The following is a 22,694-nucleotide window of genomic DNA, read 5'->3' on the forward strand; positions in this document are numbered from 1 at the left end:
TACTTCAATTCCAAAAAGCAGCCAAGAATAACTTTCAAAATGAGAAATCAGCTATGTGTGGTTTCCTACCACATTTAGAATAAACTCCAAATTCACAAAGCCTTATATCAGGCCTGTTTACTTCTCTGACCCCATCTCGTAGCCACTCAGTCCTGCCAAGCCACGCTGGCCTTCTTTATGTCCTCCAAACTCCAAGCCCAGTCCTGCCATAGAGCCTCTGTATGAGCTGTTGCACTGGCCTGCAATGCTCTTTGCCAGATCTTCACCTTGCTGGCTCCCTACTGTCTTTCAGACATCAGCTCAAATGTCACATCTTCTGAAAAGCCTTCCACCCGAGCTACTGTAGTCCCTTGATCACTAACTACCACATCACCATCTGAGTCCTCTATGTAACTCTGATTACCACCACTTGATAGTTTTAGCTCTCTTTTTGAAAAAATTTCTCTCTCCCCATTTGAGTGTAAGTTGCTGGGAACAGGATGATAAGACTTATCCAATATATAGGTTCATTCTTCTTTTTTCATAAAAATCCTGATTTTGTTCAGATATCAACTTCTCCCTTGTGCAATCACGGGCCTCAGGAGAAGTGGACCCTTTAATCCTCCAATTCCAGGGAATGGCAAGACTGAATGATGAAAAATCTGATATCCCTTGCCAGTAACTAGTTCAGAAATGGGTGTCTGGCCTTACTCTGGCCAAGAGATATAGGCAAGGTTCCCTAGAGGCTTCTGAAAAAGTTCTTCCCTGCTCCTGTAAGATCACAGAAAGCCCTAGTCTTTTTCTCCCTCTGGTCATGAAGAAACATGGCAGCATACCCCACTGAAGAGAAGAACAATCTTTATGATGAAGTCGACACCACGATATATGCAGAGGAGACAGAAGGAAAGAACTTACGTCCTTGATGACACACAGTTGAATCTCCTGATCAACCAACCTACGAGTCCACACTACCCTGACTTCCTTCTATATGAGCTAATGAATGTCCTTGTGATTTAAGTCAGTTCAGGTTAGATTTTTCTATTATCCACAGGTGAAAATACATACAGGGACTTCATGTACCTTACTCATGGCTATACTTGCAGCTCCTAGAAAAATGCCTAGAATATGGTGGGCACTTAACAAATATATGTTGAATGAGTAAGTGGAGGAGTCTAAAATAGTAACCAACGAAAAGAAAGAATCCTAAAGCAGTTATTCTCTGTTTAGCCTCCTTAACTATCAAGTCATTAAATCCTTAAGAAAGGTATCTTCTCAGTACTATTAAGGAAGCACAAAGATGTTCTTAATGAACATGTCAACCTAACATTGGAATATGTCACCATCATTACAAATGGAAAATGACACTTTCAACAAGCACGCATACATTTATAAAGACTTACAGGTTCTTGGGGTTCTGTTTCTTCCCATGCTCCCCAACCATCATCTTCCCAGTTTGATTTACCTATTATTAAAAAAGATGAAAAGTGTTTACATAAATATAGAGCTTGAAATATTTTACTAAACATTTTCTCTAAATTGAACCAACACCTGCTATATAAGTATTATATAAATATGTATTATATAAATACAATGCTAGTATTAAGGAAGAGAAAAAGGTTAACCATATAATAGAATTTTGCTATAAGTAATAATAATTAGGAAGCATCTGGCCTGAATTTCCAAATCTATGTAAAACTGCAAGTTATTCAGATCTTAAGACATTGGACATCAGGTTTACCCACATTTAAACCAAACCACAAAAATGAATTTTAAAAATCTTTAAAATGACAAATATTTGTTGCTCAGACATGAGACAAATTAAATATACACAGTGACAAAAACACATCTAAAATTCCACACAGAGGTCCTCATGTAACTTGTTTTCTCATAAGACAAGGTTTCAATGAAAAAAAAAAACCTGAATTTTGAAACGAGAGGTCTACGATTTCTAATATTTTCCGATACTCTGGGACTTCCTACACATGAGAACATTTTCTCAGATTAAAAGATAATGTTCAACAGACACTGAAACAAGGAATTAAAAACCTCATAGGCATGGAGATTATGATCCCTTACACTACTCCTATTACTTGTTTTTCTATAATTATCTTTGATTTTATCTCTTACGCTCTACCAGAAAAGGAGTAATAGAGCTATCACTTTTTGAGCAACTACTCTGAGACAAACATTAAATATTTTATATATATTATCTCAAACTAAATTAAAAAACAGATAAAGTTGAAAGAAAATGTGAAAAGAACAGGCCCCTGCACAACTATATATTCAGGCCCCAGAATCAGATTGCTTAGGTTCATATCCTGGATCTTGCACTTACCATCAAGTTACCCCATATCTGAAAGCTTTATTTATCTCCATAAAAGCATGGAAAACAGAAGTGCTTACATCTAGTAGGGTTGTTACTAGGATTTAAATCAAAGAGCATACCTAAATCCTCAGTGCCTGACGCATAAGTTCTCAATGCCTATCTCAAGATTTAGCCATTAAAATACTACCAAATATAAATAGTGTATTTAAACCAATCAGCCTCAAATTTCTAGCGAAGAATCATTTTAAAGATGGAACTGAACCCGAAACCTAGGATGCTTACAGTAAGAAGGACACAAATACAACTTTCAATTATCTATAAGGTTTTAAAAGTTGCTAAAATGAATTACATATAGATGATAAGAAAGTTAACAGTCTGGTACGTGGAATCATTGCTCAATTAGCTTTGTGATAATCTTCTCATCTTCGGTACTCAAGTATCAGGTAACTACTTCCTAACATGCCAAGCACCCTGCTGCCATATATTAAGTCCTAAAACAGCACTATCATCTGATTAGCACTGCACAATTTATAGAAGATTTCCATATACATGTCAATTAAACAAGTTAACAAATACTCTGTTAAATACAATGTGCCACGCGCTGTAGTAGGAATGGAGAAAAATTCAAACATATTCCTTGTCCTTAAAGATTTTGTGATCTAACGTAGCAAACACATAACTCTAGTACACGGTGTGTACTATAACAACTACCATAAAAGGGATGAGTGAGAGAGATGACAAAATACAGGGAGGAGTCACCTTAAACTAAGTCTTTAAAAAGCAGCGAGGAACTTTTCAAATATACTTGAAAAATAGGTCAACATGAGCAAAGGCGAAATGGGGCAACTCACATATAGGAGTTATCCAGCAACAACTAACACGTATTCAGCATTTCTATGTGTCTAACTGCTTTACAGACATTAATTCACTTAAGCATGACAAGGATTCTTTATCATCCCCTCACTACAATGAGAAAACCAGATTACTCAGTTTATACAGCTTGACCAAGATCACAGAGGATTAAATGGCAGAGTGGGGTTTGAAATCAGGGCTTCCGGAGTTCCAAAGCCCGGGCTCACAAGTGTTCTGCTATACCTCCCCCTCCTACGGCTTATGAAGAGGCATAAAAATTAGGAAACATGGGGCTTACAGTTAAGGCCAAAGCAAGATTATTATGTATTATTTTAAAATAGAAGCATTCCCTCGATATCAAGATTTGGAAGTTTTTTTCATAACTTGGAAAATTACGGTTTGTTCTTTGGCAATCTAATTCACTTAGGCAATTTCTTTATTCTGCTAATTTTTCCATGATTCCGAAAACAACTGCTTTATTGTGGGCTGATGGCAACTAAGCCATCCCATCTACAGAGTTTTAGAAAATGCTGTTTTTCTTGTCCGAGAAAGCACTCTAAAATCCGTGATTCAATTTTAATATTGCTATAAAAAGAATGTAACGAAATAACACAATCTCAGAAAGACCATGTAGAATTGCAAGCACTTCACAGGGTCAGCTAAAGATTCAGTCACTCACTCGTTCATTCATTCATTCAACAAACATAACATCTTTTGTGTGTTGGCCACTGTACTAAGTGCTGGAGAGACAAAAGCAAATAAGCCTTCAAAGAGCTTAGTTGGCGCACATAACCTCTGCTGAACGCTGTATGATACTATGAAAAATGTGTTATTTCTCCTCTATATTAGAATAAAAAGTACCTGACTCAATTCACAAATGACTCATACGATCCAACACAAGAGCAGCAATTTGGATTTCCGGCCCCTGCAGAGACCCAGGATCTGTAATGCCATAATTCAAAACATCCAGGAAGAGAAAGACCTTGAGAAATACTTTCTTTATATAAGATACTTGTGTTCACGAAGGGTTTTTTCCATTTCTCAAGGTCCCTGACTGAAAAATATCTATTAAAAAGAGAAAAAGGGGACTTAATCAGGCATCTCCTCCTATCGTGGGAATACATTTTCTAAAGAAGTCATGGTACAAACAGAGTTGAAAGGAAAGTGAAACAGAACTATTAGGAATGTTAAAGATGTGTTTGAAGGTTGGTCTGGAATCCTAAGTCTATTTATAATACTATAAGAAAATGCATTCTAGATTCTAGTCAACTTAAAAAGGGAAAAGATTTATTTTATTTTATACTTTATTTATTTATTTGAGAGAGAGAGAGATCAGAGAAGGAGAGGGAGAGGGAGAAGCAGACTTGCCGCTAAGCAGGGAGCTCGACATGGGGCTCAATCCCAGGACCCTGGGATCATGACCTGAGCCAAAGGCAGACCCCTAACCAACTAAGCCACCCAGGCGCCCCAACATTTTTTTTTAAAGGGAAATATTGGCAAACTGGGCACTACCCTTATGTCTATTTCTACTCTGTGCTGGTAATATAAATTCTGCAGCCTCCTGAGGTCTGTTGAAAATCATTTGATACTATTTTGCAGGCTGCTATTTGACAGCTATTGCCAGCTGTTAAGAAGTGTTGGAATCTTCCTGGGGCGCCTGGGTGGCTCAGTCGTTAAGCATCTGCCTTCGGCTCAGGGCGTGATCCCGGTGTTCTGGGATCGAGCCCCACATCAGGCTCCTCCGCTGGAAGCCTGCTTCTTCCTCTCCCACTCCCCCCGCTTGTGTTCCCTCTCTCTCGCTGGCTGTCTCTATCTCTGTCAAACAAATAAATAAAATCTTAAAAAAAAAAAAAAGTGTTGGAATCTTCCTACTGTACCAAGGTTATTTCTTATGCCTTCAAACTATGCAAGCAGGCCAAGCACATTATTGGGGAAAAAAAAAAAAAGGATGGTGTATATTAAAAAATAGCTGATGAATGTCTAATCAAGTTGCCACTTAGGTAAACAATTTTATTCAGGCAGACTTTCCCTCTGATAACTTTTCTATGAAGGCTGGTGTTCTTCAGTTAATCCCATTATCAGTGTTTTTTTTTTTAAAGATTTTATTTATTTATTTGACAGAGATAGAGACAGCCAGCAGGAGAGGGAACACAAGCAGGGGGAGTGGGAGAGGAAGAAGCAGGCTCCTAGCGGAGGAGCCTGATGTGGGCCTCGATCCCATAACGCCGGGATTACGCCCTGAGCTGAAGGCAGACGCTTAACCGCTGTGCCACCCACGCGCCCCTATCAGTGTTTCTTTAATTGATCCTTAAATCAAGGTTGTGGATAACAAAAGCAATGTATTTAACATATATTTTTAAAACTGTGCATTGCTTCATGTCAATATGAACCATTACTTTAAGACCTTAAGATCTATAAATTCTACGTACTTGTGACAAAATAACACTAACTTTTTATCATCACTTACTATAAAGAAAAACTAAAAATAGTTCACCATGATTGTCTTAGAATAAATAGATTAAAATTACCCTGGCCCATAGTTTTTTTGTAACATTTTTGTAACTTGTAACAAAATCACCCATAGGAGATTTTAAATTTTAATACCAAACTGTGGTATAACTTAAACGGTAAGTCAGTTTAACAAAGTGTATTATAGAATAAGGGCACCAGAACATAACAACTCTTCGGGGTGGTTAGGATCCAGTGTAAAAATTCCAAACACTCACAAATCACTAAATCATAAAGCCAATGGCACTTACCCAGTTTGCTTACTGAGCTAAGTAGCACTCATTTCAGTCAAAGGCTAGACTAAATTATAAGGTATTTTTAAGTGTTCTCATTTATTAAATAAGTAGTATAATACCCAATCTCTGAAAAGCAAATCTTTAACTGTCATCAACTTCCTACATCTTTTATTCTGCTGAAGTCCAATTCAACAAAATGGATCAGAAAATTAAGAGAATGAGATTCACATTCGCCACCTTAATAAAACCAGAGTTACGGTCTCTTCTGCAGCTTCCTCTCTCTAGGTAGCCTTAAAAACTCTGCAGGATTGGCCTCACCCTGCAAATCTGAGGCAGACAGTCCATGGATCACTCTAAGAACACTATCTTCAAAGATAAACTTTAATGCCAATCTAATCTGATCCTAAATATCCTTTTTTCCTTTGCCTGCCACCACCCTTCTATTCTTTCTCTCCAGTTAGACTCTACACTCATTGCAGGCACTTAGCAGCACTGTCCAATAAAAACATAATGCAAGCCACACAATTTTAAATTCACTAGCAGCCACATTTTAAAAGTAGAAAAAAACAGATGAACTTTAATAATAGATGTTATTTAATATAGCACAGCCAAGATACCATTTCAATATGTAATCCCTGTTAAATTACTCATGAGATGTTTTACTTTTTACCCCATACTAAGTCTCAAAACCCAATGTGTATTTTACACTTAGAGCACATCTATTTGGTCTAGCCACATTTCAAGTGCTCAAAAGTGTATGTGGCTAGTGGCTATAGTATGAGACAACACAGGTCTAGGACAACTATTAGGTCTCTGGTGTTAGGTTGTTCAGGATGGATATCCAGTTCTACCCCTAAAGAGTTATATGATCTTGGGCAAAATCTCTTACTGCCTCAGCTTCCTCTTTAGCAAAATGGAGTTAATAACTGTATTTACTGGGGAGGGGGGTGGGGAACTGCGATAGGCCGGTGATGGGTATTAAGGAGGGCACATATTGCATGGTGCACTGGGTGTTATAAACAAATAATGAATCATGGAACACTACATCAAAAACTAAGGATATACTGTATGGTGACTAACATAACATAATAAAAAATTATTATTAAAAAAAATAACATTTACTTCATATTGTTGTTAGTGTTACTATACCCAAAGCACTAGCAACAGTGCCTAGCATATAGACACTCCTAACGCTGTTAAAATTATCATTCTCCATCAAGTGGGATTTATTCCTGGGATGCAGGGGTGGTTCAATATTCACAAATCACTTAACATGACACATCACATCAATAGGAGAAAGGGTAAAAATAATATGATCATTTCAATAGATGTAGAAAGGCATTTGACAAAGTACAACATCCATTCATGATAAAAGCCCTCCACAAAGTAAGTTTAGAGGGACCATACTTCAACATAATAAAGCCCATATATGGAAAACCCACAGTGAATAATGGGGAAAAAACTGAGAGCTTTTCCCCTAAGAGGAGGAACAAAACAAGGATATCCATTCTCACCACCTTTATTCACCATAGCACTGGAAGTCCTAGCTACAGCAATTAGACAGAATAAAGAAATAAAAGGCATCCAAATTGGTAAAGAAGAAGTAAAACTCTATTTGCAGTTGACATGATACCATATACAGAAAACCTGAAAGACTCGACTAAAAAACTACAACTGATAAATTAGTTCAGTAAGGTCACAGGATACAAAAAACCACATACAGAAATCCATGGCATTTCTATACACTAATAATGAAGCAGCCAAAACAGCAATTAAGAACAATCCTACCTACAATTGCACCAAAAATAATAAGATACACAGGAATAAATTTAACCAAGGAGATGAAAGACACGTACTCTGAAAACTATAAAACATTGATGAAAGAAATTGAGGACAACACAAACAAATGGAAAGATATTCCATGCTCATGAATTAGAAGAATACTGTTAAAATCCATACTAGACAAAGCAATCTACACATTCAATCCCTGTCAAAATAGCAACAGCATTTTTCACAGAACTAAAACAATCCTAAAATTTGTATGGAACCACAAAAGACCCCGAATAGCCAAAGCAATCTTGGGGAGGGGGGACCAATAACGTGAGGTATTACAACCCCAGATTTCAAGATATACTACAAAGCTGTAGTAATCAAAAGAGTATGATACTGGCACAAAAATACACACATGGATCAACAGAACAGAATAGAAAGCCCAGAAATAAACCCATGATCACACGGTCAATTAATCTTCAACAAAGAAGGAAGAATATGCAATGGGAGAAAGACAGTCTCTTCAACAAATGGTGTTCAGAAAAGTGGACAGCTACATGAAATGGATGAAACTGGACTACTCTCACACCATACACAAAAATAAACTCAAAATGGATAAAAAAGCTAAATGTGAGACCTGAAACTATAAAAATCCTAGAAGAGAACACAGGCAGTAATTTCTCTGACATCAGCCAAAGCAACATTTTTCTAGATATGTCTCCTGAAGCAAGGAAAACAAAAGCAAAAATAAACTGTTGGGACTACATCAAAATAAAAAGCTTCTGCACAGCAAAGGAAACAGTCAACAAAACTAAAAGACAACCTACTGAATGGGAGAAGATATTTGCAAATGACATATTTAATAAAGGGATAGTATCCAAAATATAGAAACAATTTATATAACTCAACACAAAACAAATAATCCAATTAAAAATGGGCAGAAAAGGGGTGTCTGGGTGGCTCAGTTGGTTAAGCGTCTGCCTTCAGCTAGGGTCATGAGACCAAGCCCCACATCGGGCTCCCAACTCAGTGGCAAGTCTGCTTCTCCCTCTCCCTCTGTGATCTCTCTTACACTTACTCTCTCTCAAACAAAAAGTTTTAAAAATTTTTTAAAGTTTAAAATGGGCAGAAGACATGAACAGACATTTCTCCAAAGAAGACATACAGATGGCCAACAGGCACATAAAAAGATGCTCAACATCACTTCTCATAAGGGAAATGCAAATCAAAACCACAATGAGATATCACCTCACACCTGTCCAAACAGCTAAAATCAAAAACACAAGAAACAACAAGTGTTGGTGAGGATGTGGAGAAAAAGGAACCCTTGTGCAAGACTGGTGGAAATACAAAAGGGTGGAGCCCTTTCCACAGCCACTGTGGAAAACAGTATGGAGGTTCTTCAACAATTAAAAATAGAATTACCATATGAATGTATATTTACGGATTTGTGGATTACCATGGATGAACGGATAAAGAAGAGGTGGTATATATAAACGGCGGAATATTAGCTATAAAAAAAGAATGAACTCTTGCCATTTACAACAACATGGATGGATCCAAATGGTATAACGTTAAGCAAAATAAGTCAGGGAAAGAAAAATACCATGATTTCAACTGCATGTGGAATTTAAGGAACAAAACAAGCAAAGGGGAAAAAAAGAGAGACAAACTAAAAAACAGACTCTTAACTACAGAGAACAAACTCATGATTACCAGACATGAGGTGGGTAGGGGGATGGGTGAAATAGGAGATGGGGATTAAGGACTGCACTTGTGATGAGCACTGGGTGATGTATGGAATTGTTCATCACTCACTATATGGTACACCTGAAGCTAATACAACACTGCATGTTAATTATACTAGAATTAAAATTTAAAAAAATAAAAATAAACTTTTAAAAAATGGCAAATATTGCCTATTGGAGAAATCTAAAAATAGATCATGAGACTGCTTCCCTAGTCTCGTTCTTTCACGCTATGATTCCCGTGCCGGATGTTGCTTCGGAAGCGGTTATTTTACAACTGTATTACATCAGGACAGCATCCGGCTATAAGCTAAATATTTCAAAGGCTCACCTTTTGTTTCGTTTTTAAGACATATTTATTTGAAAGAAAAGAGAACAGGAGAAGGGGGAGGAACAGAGGGAAAGGGAAAAGCAGACTCCCCGCTGAGCAGGGAGCCCAACTGGGGGCTGGATCTCAGGACCCTGAGATCATGACCTGAGCCGAAGGCAGATGCTTAACCCATTGAACCACCCAGGTGTCCCTGAAAGGCTCATGTTTTAACAGGGGTTTCCCACCCCATTTCCTGTATAACCTGCTGAAAAAATGGCATTTTCAAGTACATGAGACATTTCTGCTTAGTTTTGAATCTTTTTATTTGGTGGGGCAGAGTGGGGGGGGCAAATCTTTCTTGAGGGGTGAGCTTCCTTTAAAATCAATTTTCACACTCTTAGCCAATTTCCCTTAAAATTCACAGAAAATCAAGGACTACATTGAGGATTTTGAGTCTTTACAGAAGCTTGCCAGCTTAAAATATTTCGTTAGTCCCCCCTCATTTGATGGACATTCATTCTTGTTTCATACCACATCTTGAATCACACTTGCTCTTTACATTAAAAAAATTCATAAGCTGATCTCTAACCAACTTATATGATGTGAAGAGAGAAAAACAAGATGAATAATAGTAACAAAAAGCAACTACCTCCTCACTGATTAGTCACTTGACTTTTCAACCCTGAACTTTATACCTGTCACTGAAGATGACTATTGTGAACTGTCTAGAGGAACTGATAACCTAAGCATCAACTGATGTTCTTATCCTGATCAAGTTCAACGTCTTGCCTGAATGAATAAAACCAGTGACTTTAACTTCAACATTTAAAATGTAACTACATCTCCTTCTGAAGAGAATTTTTTTCCTTGAAGAGATCCGATTATACCGGTATAAAAAACTATTCGGTCTCTCACTTGATAAATGATGTAGTCATTGAAACATAGAGAAAACATTTTAATTCAGTCATCAAAAATTACAGATGTCTTTTTTAGGGGTATTTCCAGTGAATGAATTATTCCACCAACAAAAGCTCAAATAAGAAATTCAACTTCCGTTTTCCATAGCTCTTTTTAATTCCAAAAATACCTTATTCTGATTTGCTGCTGAACAGTCTGTCCTCATGAACTGAATCTGTTTCTCATATAACAAGAACCTGAAGCTAGAAAGGAAATTGAATCCTAAAGTGGGCAATTAATTTGGCAGTATTTGCTTTTTCCAATATGAGTATGTCAAGATCAAAAACTAAATGAGAAACTGAAATCATTAAATGTTAAGAAAAGAAAAACTTAATTTAATCTCCATGGTCTAATAAAAGATCTTATTAGCACAGAAGCACATTCATTTCCATTCTTCTGAGACAAGAAAAAACAGAAAAAGGAGCAAGAACCTCTAGAACCTATGACTTGTAAATAAGTCAAAAACTTCAACAAATTTTAGCTGGCTCTTCTTGGCCAAGGCAAAGCACCCCTCACGTAGCAATACAAAGTAAAAAATAACTAAAGAGTAGAGAAGCTGCTGCTTAATTTCCTATGCCTCAGAATTATTAATCTTTTCCTATTTCTAGGGAAATGGGAAAATAAATTTCATATTAGCATATTCTTTTCAGGACAGAAAAATATGTAGCTATCTAAAATGAGGCCATCCCATTTCAGCAAGCAGAGTTTCCTTCTTTCAACCCACCAACACTAAATAATACTAGATCTGTAAGGGCCCTTTCAGTTCCAGAATTCTAATGACCTCTGTTGTCAAATAAGTGACCTCTCATACCACGTAAGAAAGTATGCCCTAATAGACAATTCACAAAATGACAGAACTGAAAATATCTTTAAGCAGATATACTATATCTTCCTGCTCTAAAAAGTTTATAAAAATAAATATTCTCTCTTTGGCCAAAAACCTAGGAAATCTTTCGAACCACCTTCACAAAAACAACAAAACAATCCATATAGACAACGAAATTTAATTGCCCTATTTCATGTTCTATTTTGTTTTTCAAAGGAAATCACTAAGGTCAATAATATATTATGTAAATTAGAAAAAATTGCATCTTTTATAATTGGTTCCTACAATGTCATACTTATGTTACTGATTTATTATATCCAAAGCAGCAAAAAAAGATGAGCACAGCTAATAAGGTAAGGATGTGCCATTTCAAGATATGGGTGAAGGTATGTAAATAATGGCTAGCTATTGTTAATTTCTGCATATTCTAAAGAAGCCAATTCAACACTACTATTTAACCCGTTCTATTCAACTAGTCCTGTGAGAACTTTAAATTCTTTTTTTAGCAATAAAGTATTATTATTATTATTATTACTACTAACATATAATGTATTATTTGTTTCAGGGGTACAGATCTGTGATTCATCAGTCTTGCACAATACACAGTGCTCTTCCAATACCAGCTTAACTTTGCTATTACCCGCTGCTTTAAAAAAAAATACAGATAAAGCCTGACAATAATCTTATTATCACATGAGAACCATTGTTCACTTAACAGAAAAGCAAAAGTCAAAGAAACTGATAACACAGAGTGACAACAAATGTGTGCGTAAATAGGCATTTCTGTTTACCATAGATAAGAATGAAACTGACCAATTTTTAGAGTAATCTGGCAACTGTAACCAGTATTTAAAATGTGAATTTCTATTATTCAGCAATTCCAATCCTAGAAATGTACATACAGAAATACCAATATCCTGGGCGCCTGGGTGGCTCAGTCAGTTAAGCAACTAACTTCAGCTAAAGTTGTGATCCCGGAGTCCCAGGATGGGGATCGAGCCCTGCATCAGGCTCCCTGCTCAGTGGGGAGTCTGCTTGTTCTCTCTCATTCGCTCTCTCTCTCAAATAAATAAAAATCTTAAAAATAAAAAAACCAATATCCTATGTAAAGACACACATAAGGATGCTTACTGGAGCATTTTCTTATAGCAAAATTTCAGAAATAATCTAAATGTTCATTGATAGAGGATTAGTTAAATATATCCTGGTAGAGTCTTCACTGGAACACTGTGTAGCCATTAGAAAAAATGCTATATGGTAGCATATACAAACTTGGAAAGATGTTGACATTATACAATTAAGTACACCGAAAAAGTACCCCAATATATATTTTACAAAAATGAGATAATATAAAATTAAAAGTAAATACCCAAGCAGCAGGTCTGTATGTTGTCTAAGCAGAAAGTCTCAGAGGATTCTCACCACAGCAGCACAACAGAACTTTGATGATGAAAGTGTTCTATATCTGTGCTATCCAATAAGGTATCCACTAGGCATATGTAGTCATTGAACACTTGAAAAGTGGCTAGTATGACTAAGGAACTGAATTTTTACTTTTATTTTCTATTAAACTTAAATTACCACATAAGACTAGTGGCTACCACACTGAACAGTGTTAACACTGAAGTTTTAACACCTAGAAGGTGGGATAGGAGTATCCAGAGGTGGCTTTCATGTTCGATTTAAAAAAAAAAAAAAAAAAGCAATGTGATGAGTAACTATGTCTCTCTTAACTTCTCTCTTCTGGGCAATTTATATGTGAGACTAGGCTCACGTGGTGCAAAGAAAAGTGATCTGTGTTTGAAAGACTGTTTCTGGTCTTCTTTTCAAAGGAGAAACATGGGCATGGCACACACCTAAGAATTCAAGGATTCATTGAATCAAAGGATTCAATGATTCCTCTGCAATGGGGAAGGTTCCTTTAGGGTCTCTATAGTTCCAAATGGTATTAACATAGTAGTCATCAAAAAATACTTGCTGTCTTATAATTCCAGGATTGTCACTTTAAATAAAATTAAATAACGCCTGAGGAATACCAATCTAAGATTACCTCCCCTTCTGGAATACTTCAATAGCCACCCAACTGGTCATTCTGCTTCCATTTTCACCCACCACTCCCATCCATTCTTCCTTTGCTGACATAAAAATGTCTCCAAAATATTAGCTGGTTATCCTATTTCTCAGCTCAAATTCCTTTTTTATAGATTGCCACTGCTAACTCTAGCAAGTTTCAAACTCCATCACCATTGCTATTGCCTTAGTTCTGTCTTTACTTCTGAAGGCCCACATCTGACTTCTATAAACATCACCCAAATAGTAACCTACCTCCAGCTCTGAACTACCCGACCTATTCTTTTCACAACCCCCAAATCCATCCCTCCACAACTCAAATCTTGAAATGCTATGCTTTCATTTAAAACCATCAATGGCTACCCTCTGCCTATAGCAGAGATTCCTAGCAAACTGCAAACAGGTTACAGGGTGAACCAAGATATGAATCCTCTCATCTTCCAAAACAGCCAGGTAGGGCTTGGGGCTACTGAAACTTCCAGCAGGTCACTTCCCACCATGAGCAGCTTCATTTATTTTGTATCACCAACCTCTCCGTTACCATATTAACTGACATACATTTTTATTATGTTAAAAACATAACCTAAAGTTTACCATCTTAACCATTTTTAAGTGTACAGTTCAGTAGTGCAAAGTATATTCACATTATTGTAAAGCAGATTTCTAGAACTTTTTCATCTTCCAAATATGAAACTCTATACCCATTAAATAAGTCCCCTTTACTCCCTCCTCCCAAGTCCCAGTAACTTCATTCCATTTTCCATTTCTATGAATTTAATTACTTTAGTGGAATCACACAGCATTTGTCTTTTTGTGACTAATATTTCACATAGCATAGTGTCCTCAAGGTTCATTCCCATTGTAGCATGTTGTATGAGTCCCTTCCTTTTTAAGGCTGAGCAATATTCCACTGTGTGTGTATGTATGTATGTGTGTGTGTATGTGTGTGTGTATACCCCATTTTGTTTATCCATTCATTCAATAAGCATTTGGATTACTTCTACTCCTTGGCTTTTGTGAGTAGTGCTGCTATGAACATAGGTGTGCAAATATCTCTAAGATACTGTTTTCAACTCGTTTGGATATATACCCAGAAACGAGATCGCTGAATTACATAGTAATTCTTTCTTTTTTTTGAGGAAATTCCATAATATTTTCCATAGCAGTTGGACCATTTTACAATTCACCAACAGTGTAGAGCTCCAACTTCTTCACCTCCTTGACAACAGTTGTTATTTTCTGATGTTTTTTTTTTTCTTTAAATAATAGCCATCCTAATGGACGTGAAGTGCTCTCTCATTAGGTTTTGATTTGCATTTCTCTTATGATTACTGATATTGAATATCTATTCATGCTTATTGACCACTTATACGACATCTTTGGAAAAATGTCTATTCAAGTTCTTTTTCCAGTTTTTAATCAGTTTATTTTTACTGTTGAGCTACAGTTCTTTATATATTGAGGATACTAATCCCTTATCAGATACATGATCTGCAAATATTTTCTCCCATTCCATAGGTTGCCTTTTTACTCTTGATCCCACCCTTTGATTCACAAATGTTTTAAAGTTTGATATAGTCCCATTTGCCTGTTTTTGCTTTCGCTGCACGTGCTTTCTCTGTTATATCCAAGAACTCATTTTGAAGTCCAAAGTCATGAAGCCTTCCCCTATTCTTCTTCTAAGCATTTACAGTTTTAGATGTTATGTTTAGGTCTTTAATCCATTTTGAGTTAATTTTTGTGTATGGTGTAAGACAAAGATCCAACTTCATTCTTTTGTATATGGATATGCAGTTTTCCCAATACAATTTGTTGAAGAAACTATGCTTTTCCCCATTGAGTGGTCTTGGTATCCTTGTCAAAGATCATCTGACCATATATGCAAGGGTTTATTTCCAGACTCTAGCCTACTGGACTATTTGTCTGTCTTTATGCCAGTACCAGTTTAATTACTTTGATTTGATGGTTTTGATTACTGCGTTTTTTGTAATGTTTTGAAATCAAGAAGTATGAGTCCTCAAACTTTTTTCTTCTTTTTCAAAATTGCTTTCACTATTCAGATACCAAGTCTTTTTTTGTGTGTGCCATGACCGGGGCGGCGGGGAGGGGGAGATTGGGAATGACTGAGCCCTATCTTCTATATCTTCAAATTTTTTGTTTATATACACCTAAGAGGTTTTCAATAGTATGTATCTCTTGCACAAAAGATGTAATTTCTTATATACAATAAACATGAACATTTTAATATAAATGTATACCATCTTTTAAATTTATTCAGTGGATTCTATATACTATAGGGAAATGATACACACCAACATTTGTTAAAAAATGATGTTCTCTGAAAGTAATTTTATAAATCTATTTTTCTCCTTAAATTCTTATTTCCATTCCATTTCCTCCAGACTGCTATTCTAATGTAATATTAATGTATTTTTATTATTAATCCAAAAATTTCTCTGCAAAAACATGAACTGAGAAAAGTTTTCTTGTGGTAAGACTCCACATATTAGATTTTTTCTTCTTGACTTATTGCAATTATTGTTAAGTTGATAACTGAGAATAACAACATACATGTATCACAAATTTTGATGACTATTGAACATAAACAGCAAAAATTATTTGGAAATGCCTCAATGAGATGGATGGGGAGTTCATGGTGCCTTGATTAAAGTGGAAGCTTTTTTAAACACCTTGGAGCAACTTACTATAATATTCAGAACACATGAAAGCTGAGCCTTTAGTAAAGTGGAAGAAGGGCAGGGTAGAAAAATAGGTACTTTCATAAGAGTATATGGAAATTATTTTACTTAAAACTATCTGTTTCCAAGTAACCCTTGGACAAATTTCCATATAACTCCAAAGTACTCTTAACTTTCATCTGATGACCCTGCTACTGCATAAAATTTAAGTTCCTGACAATCTCTGCAGCTTCCTTCTCACCATACCCCACTCTCCCACAATTTACATTTGCAGCTTTCTGGACGCCATCCTGTTTCACATCCCTTGCCTATTTTCTCTCCAGCTGACAGGCATCTATTAAACAATTAAGACTTCGTGAAGATGATGGTTTCTCTAAGACAACTTCCCTGAGTCCCTTATATAGAATGAACCAACACTCCTTCATTTTCCAACCGTCAGCGTGCCAAATTACAAAACAACACCTTTAACACTCCTTTTACATGCTTATTTCCTTTATTGACTGAAAGCTCATTGAGGAGAGGGACCTATTTTATTCACTCTTTAAGACTACTTTGTGCTTAGTACATAGGAAGTACTCAACAAACACTAGCTCCATGAAGGAATGAAAGACTACGCATGTCTCAATTCATTGACAAATTTTGTCTGTGAGAGCCTCTTTCAATTTTAAATTGCTAACAAAATCCATTAACTCCATAAATGTTCTGAAATTCCTATGACCATTTCCCCCAGTAGAATCTTGAACAAAAGAAAGAACTTTCACAAAACATAAAATATGGGTATTTTAAGCCCTCTGTAATATCCCATCATGTAAAGTGACCTCATGATTTCAGGTTATCCTAAAAAGCACACTTGGCTCAGTGACTGTTTAAAAATATGACTTTAACTGATGACTCCAACATAATTACCTGCATACTTTATCTTCTATCTTTCTGGTAAAAGAGGCAAGAAGGAAAGCTACCTTATTTTTTTAGTTTGTCATTAGGAAATTATTTTATTATCAAGTAAATTAGGAGATCCATAATATTATAATACCAAAACGACCTCCAAATATTCTGATTCTCCCTCTCTGTATATGTATTTTTTTGCCCAACTCAAAATTATAAATACCAGAAAGTTCTAGTCTAAAAATCCAGTTTCACTGGGAATTATGCCACCATAGTTTATGTAGGGACCCCTACTATTACCCATCTCTGAAATTTCAACGTATGAAACCAAATTTTTTGTCTGAAATAGCATCTGATTGAGTAGAAACAATTAGTATCACTAATGTAAACACTGGGAAGCAGTAGGGTTCAAGATCTCTTTTAAAGCCAAAGAAGAGAGACACCTGGGTGGCTCAGTCGGTGAAGCATCTGCCTTCAGCTCAGGTCATGATCCCAAGGTCCTGGGATCGAGTCCCTGAGTCCCTCATCAGGCTCCCTGCTCAGCGGGGAATCTGCTTCTACCTCTGCCTGCCACTCCTCTCCCTGCTTGTGCGCACACGCTCGCACGTGCTCTCTCTCTCTTTCTGACAAATAAAAATCTTTAAGCCATAGAAGATATTCTCATTTCATAACTGAAGATACAAAGTAACAAAGTCATACTGTTCTCTGACAATTCAAATATGGAAAAGAGTAGTATTGAGTTCTGGGTGCCCAGGTACCAGATAGCATTAGGTCTATGCCAGCTGTCCACATTAAAGTAATTAAACCAACTAATAAACCTTCAAAATTATCATTATTGTTGTTTTGGTTTTATATATCCCCTAGAAATGAGCTGGGATAAGAAATTAAAATTATATAAGCTAGGAAACTAAAATGATCTCATAACTCCTTTTCCGATAATCATTTATAACACTAATAAAAGTGAAGCAAAACAAGCCCAAACACCATCAGTAGGTTAAGGCAGTCCTACCTGCTTAGTTCAGGTTGTCTTAATGAAGAGCTCTTTACAAAACCTGTTTGTTTGTTTGTTTTTTGGTTGTTGTTTTTTTTTAACAAAACAAGACCCACAGTGATTATGGAAATTCATAGCACTAGTCATTCCAAGAATTCCAAATAAATTATCAAGAGTAGGACAAGATATTTTGATGATCTTTATTTGTAAATTAAAGCCCTGTTTTAACTGTAAAATATCAGTTTGGCAAAGGAGCTCACTGGTTAAGAGGTTCTTTCTCCATTTATTTTCTACTTGAATTGATGATAGCTCCAATAATACCAATATACACAACCTAAGAATTTGATTTAAAAGGGTAATAAATTAAATCACACTTGTAAACCCATAAGCATATTGCAAATTAATCCAGATGCTTAGGGGTATGACTATACATCCCCGACCGCCTGGATTGTATTCATATCCTTAGACTAGCCTTCACTGTGTGACCTTGGATAAGTATTTAAGCTGTATGTGCCTAAATTTTAGCACCTATAACTGTGCCATACAATATGGTAGGCACTAGCCACATCTGGCACATTTTAATTAATTTAAACTTTAAGTAAAATTAAAAATTCAGTTCCTTGGTAGCACTTGCCACATTTCAAGGGCTCAAGAGCCAGATATGGCTAGAGGCTACCATATTGTACAGCATAGACATACTGATAAAAAGAAATAAGACAATATGACTGAGAGTAACAAATGTGATCAAGGGGGCAGGAATGATTAGATTAGGTGATCAGAAAAGGCCTCCATGAAATGAGACTTGACTAACAAGATGCAGCTAGAATGCAAAGATCTGCATATAGCATCCAAAGCAGAGGCAAGAACAAGGGCAAAGGCCTCAAGTGCAAATGAGCCGGACTGGTTTAACAACAACAAAGTGTGTCTGAAGCACAAGAAATAAGGGGACAGTAATATGGGGTGTAAGAAGTGGCAGGAGGAAGGGCCTCATGGGCCTTATAAACAATGTAAGAACTTAAGATTTTATAAGTGCAAAAAAAGCCATAGAATTATAAAGGGGGCATGTTATGATCTAAATTGCCTTTAAAAGCTCTCTCTGGCTGCTTTTGGGAAGTAATTACAAGAAACCAAGAGTGGAAGCAGGAAGTTCTGTGAGAAGACTGGTGCCACAGCCCAGGTGAAAGAAGAGCAGGGGAGTGGCAGTGGGATAGAGAAAATCTGTTGTTTCTGCTACATCCCCTGCCTACAGTCCTATATCTACTATCTGTCACAACCTGGCTCCTTGAAAAAGTCAAGTTTGTTGTTTTTTTTTTTTTTAAACTCCTCAACAGCCTGTAAATATGCTTTCTGCCTCCACCATTCCATGGAAACTGTCCTAAGGTCCCAGTCACCTCCACCTTCCCAAAACCAATGGGCACTTTTGCATCGTTACCTTACCCGACCTCAGCTGCATCTGCAACTGCTGATTGCTCTTCCCTTTCATCAAATCTCTCCTCCCTCTGCTCCGGGGCATTGCTCTCACCTGGTTTTCCTCTCTTTCTCAGTCTTCCTCCCGTTAACCTCTACGTGACTCTAAGGGTACATCTTCAGTACTCAGTTCACTGCATACATAATCTTGGAGACTGAACTGACACTTCTGGCTGGTAACTCCCAAATGATCCTTACTAAATTTCAGACCTCTAGATTGTATTTGACTGGACCCCCTCACTTAGACATACCACAAACATTCCACATGCGAAAGGTCCAAAGCCCATCTCCTTCATTCTCTCTCATTAAACATCCTTGCACAAGCATTCTCAGCTCTCTCATTCATCAGCTACGACCCCATCACTAGATCTTCACTAGGTCCTACAGACTACACCTCCTTAATAGCTTTCCAATCTCTCTCTTCCTCTCAAGTCTTGCTGAAGTGATTTTAGTTCAAGCTCACATGGCTTCGTGGATAATTGGTACAACCTCCCACCAATCTCCCTGCTTCCCATCTTGCCACACTGCTACCAAGGCCCATAACAGGTATTCAAAAACTTCGATGAATACGAGCACAAACCTGACATGTCATTTCTCTACTGAAAGTGTTTCAAAGGCATCCCACTACTCCCACAGGCTTCTCCTGATCAAACTCCTTATCACCTGTATAGCCTCATCTCCCCCCATCCTCCTCCTCAGCCAAGCAGCTCTTAGTTATCTAAACGTCACCTCATTTCAGGCCTCCCTTCCTCTGCACATTCTATTACTTCTTCCCTATGCATCTAACCATTACTTCAAAGGTGGGCTTAAGTATCACCACTAGAAGGAGTGTCCACTAGTGCCAGATACATACACATATATGTATGGGTACAGATACACACTTGTGTGTATATCTCACTCACACCGAATAGTAGCTGCTTATTTGTCCCATTAAATTATAGCTCCTAGAGGGCAGAGACCACCAACCTTATTTGATCGGCAGCACTACTGACTGGCACAGAGTAAATATTCACAGATACTTCTGATTGGATATCTTCCACATTTAAGAAAGGGGAAGGAGTTTATTTAGTGGACTTCCACCACCATTCCAGCATAGCATAAAATGACAGCACGGTACTACAAAACCAAATGTGCTTCAGGTGGGAAATACTTAGAAACCAATAAACGCAAAACGCACACCCTTTCGATAGGAGAAATGTGGAAAATTCTGAGACACTATGTAGTACTAATAAGCCAGACTTGGGATTTTATACTCCCTGGACAAGGGCTTATTTAACACTGTTTGACGATAATAGCAGGTGAACGGCGTCTCATCTCAATAAAGGAAATTAACTTTTCCTGGCCCTGCTGCTGTAATTTTAGTTCCTGCTGTCGATTCGCCCTCACTTCCTGACAGGTTTTCCTTATATGGGAGACGCTTACTCACCACCTCAGGAGTCACTCACTTGTCAATCAGATATTTATTCTCTACATCTGAATGGGGGGAAGGGGCTGGAAGAAGGGAGACTGGGCGATGATAAACACTTTCGGGAGGAAGGGTGGCAGAAGGCCACGGTCCCAGGGAAGGAGGAGAGGGCGGGGGGTTGAGGCAGGACAAGGGGGAGAAGGCTGACAGCTGGCAAGGCATGGGAAAGAGGATGCGATCACGGAGCAAGCCGTGCGGAACAGGGGACCGCGGGCTGGAGGGAGGAGGAGATGGAGAGGACATTCGGAGAGAAAGCTGGGGAGGACGGCGAGGGGAGTGGGGTCGGCAGCGGCGACAGGAAGCAAGGCGCAGTTCAGGCCAGAGGGCGAGTGGCTTAGGAGAAAGCTGGGCGACAGGAACACAGCACCGACGCCGCCCGGGCGGACGGAGCTGTAGGACGAGGAGGACAGAGGATCGTCGCGGTGCGAAGAGGGAAGCACGGGGGAAACGAGGCGCCCCGAGTGCAGGGGCGGCGGGGCGGCTAGGAGACCCGAACCCGCGGAGCAGGGGCCGCGGCGGAGCGGGGGAAGGGAGAGGCGAGGCGAGGGGCACTTACTGGGGTCCCTCCGCACGGCGCCGCTGGGGGTCTCCTCCCGCAGATGAGGGAAGAGGAAGTCCCGGGCGGCCTGGAGGTCCTGGAAGTAGCAGAACTGGACAATGGAGCAAGCCATGGCTCCGGGAACCCTGCTCGGGCACCCACCTCACCTCACCACACCCTGCCCCCCGCCAACCCACGGCTTCCACAGCCGAACCCGCACTGCTTTAGCCGCGCAGGGGCGGGGAAACCAAACCGGAAGCTGTCAGCGCGCTCGGGCCCGCCGCCCCGGAGCGCTGCGCATGCGCAGAGCGAACCGGGCGCCGGGGGCTGGCGCGGTCCGAGTCATGTGACCGGCGGCTGCCGGGGGAGCCAACGTCGACGTGGAGGCTGCCGATCGACTTTCGCCTGGGCTCTGCGCCTACACCGGGAACGATCCCTTTTATTCGTTCTGGCTTTGAGCCAGAGATGACCTAATTGGACGTTGTGCACGCCAGCCTTTGAGTCATTTAACCAATCTTATTGATGTCCTACTGTTGGCACGATCCCGATATTCCAGAGAAGACTCCCTGTTAAACTCATGGCAGGCCAGAGGGGGACAGTATTATGCAACCCTCAGAGTTTGAAGAGATTACTTTCTCTTTTGGAAATCAGCCCCACGAAGACTAACTTTTACATGCTCCTTCTGTAAATTCCCATAGTACTATGCACGCCTAATATAGTACGGGTTATATTGTATCATAAACTCTTTTAAGTTTTCGGCACTCGTTTGGTTTTTCATTCATTCTAACGTTCATCCATTCAGCAAATATTTGTTGCTCCTCTTTTCTATGCCAGCCACGCGAGGCGCTGGGTATGAAGCAGAGAATAATAGAGATGAAATACTTGTTCCCACGGAGCTAAAATTTTAGTGGCAGATAGGTAGTAAGCAATTAATTTCTCAGCTATTTAACTGAAATCGTGACAATGCTAGGAAGGGAAGTGGTAAGACCACATAACAGGGAACCCTTCCCTAATGGTTGTCTGTTTAGTTTTTTGGGGTGACGGTGGAAGGTTGCCAGAATCAGGAG

The 22,694-nt window shown here is 38.5% G+C and overlaps 1 protein-coding gene across 1 annotated transcript in view; it reads right to left on the reverse strand.

Annotated features, from left to right (window-relative positions):
* The window catches only part of RAB3GAP2 (RAB3 GTPase activating non-catalytic protein subunit 2), a 97,776-nt gene extending 75,839 nt beyond the window's left edge, over positions 1 to 21,937 (reverse strand). The window contains exons 1-2 of the mRNA XM_026517306.4: positions 21,646 to 21,937; positions 1,380 to 1,441 (exon numbers count right to left, since the gene is read on the reverse strand). Of these exons, the coding sequence (XP_026373091.3) occupies positions 1,380 to 1,441; positions 21,646 to 21,760 (177 nt within the window). The 5' untranslated portion in view covers positions 21,761 to 21,937. The remainder of the gene's footprint in view (positions 1 to 1,379; positions 1,442 to 21,645) is intronic.
* Positions 21,938 to 22,694: the final 757 nt, after the last annotated feature.

This window comes from Ursus arctos, unplaced genomic scaffold (genome assembly GCF_023065955.2).
Source record: "Ursus arctos isolate Adak ecotype North America unplaced genomic scaffold, UrsArc2.0 scaffold_2, whole genome shotgun sequence".
Taxonomy (NCBI): domain Eukaryota; kingdom Metazoa; phylum Chordata; class Mammalia; order Carnivora; family Ursidae; genus Ursus; species Ursus arctos.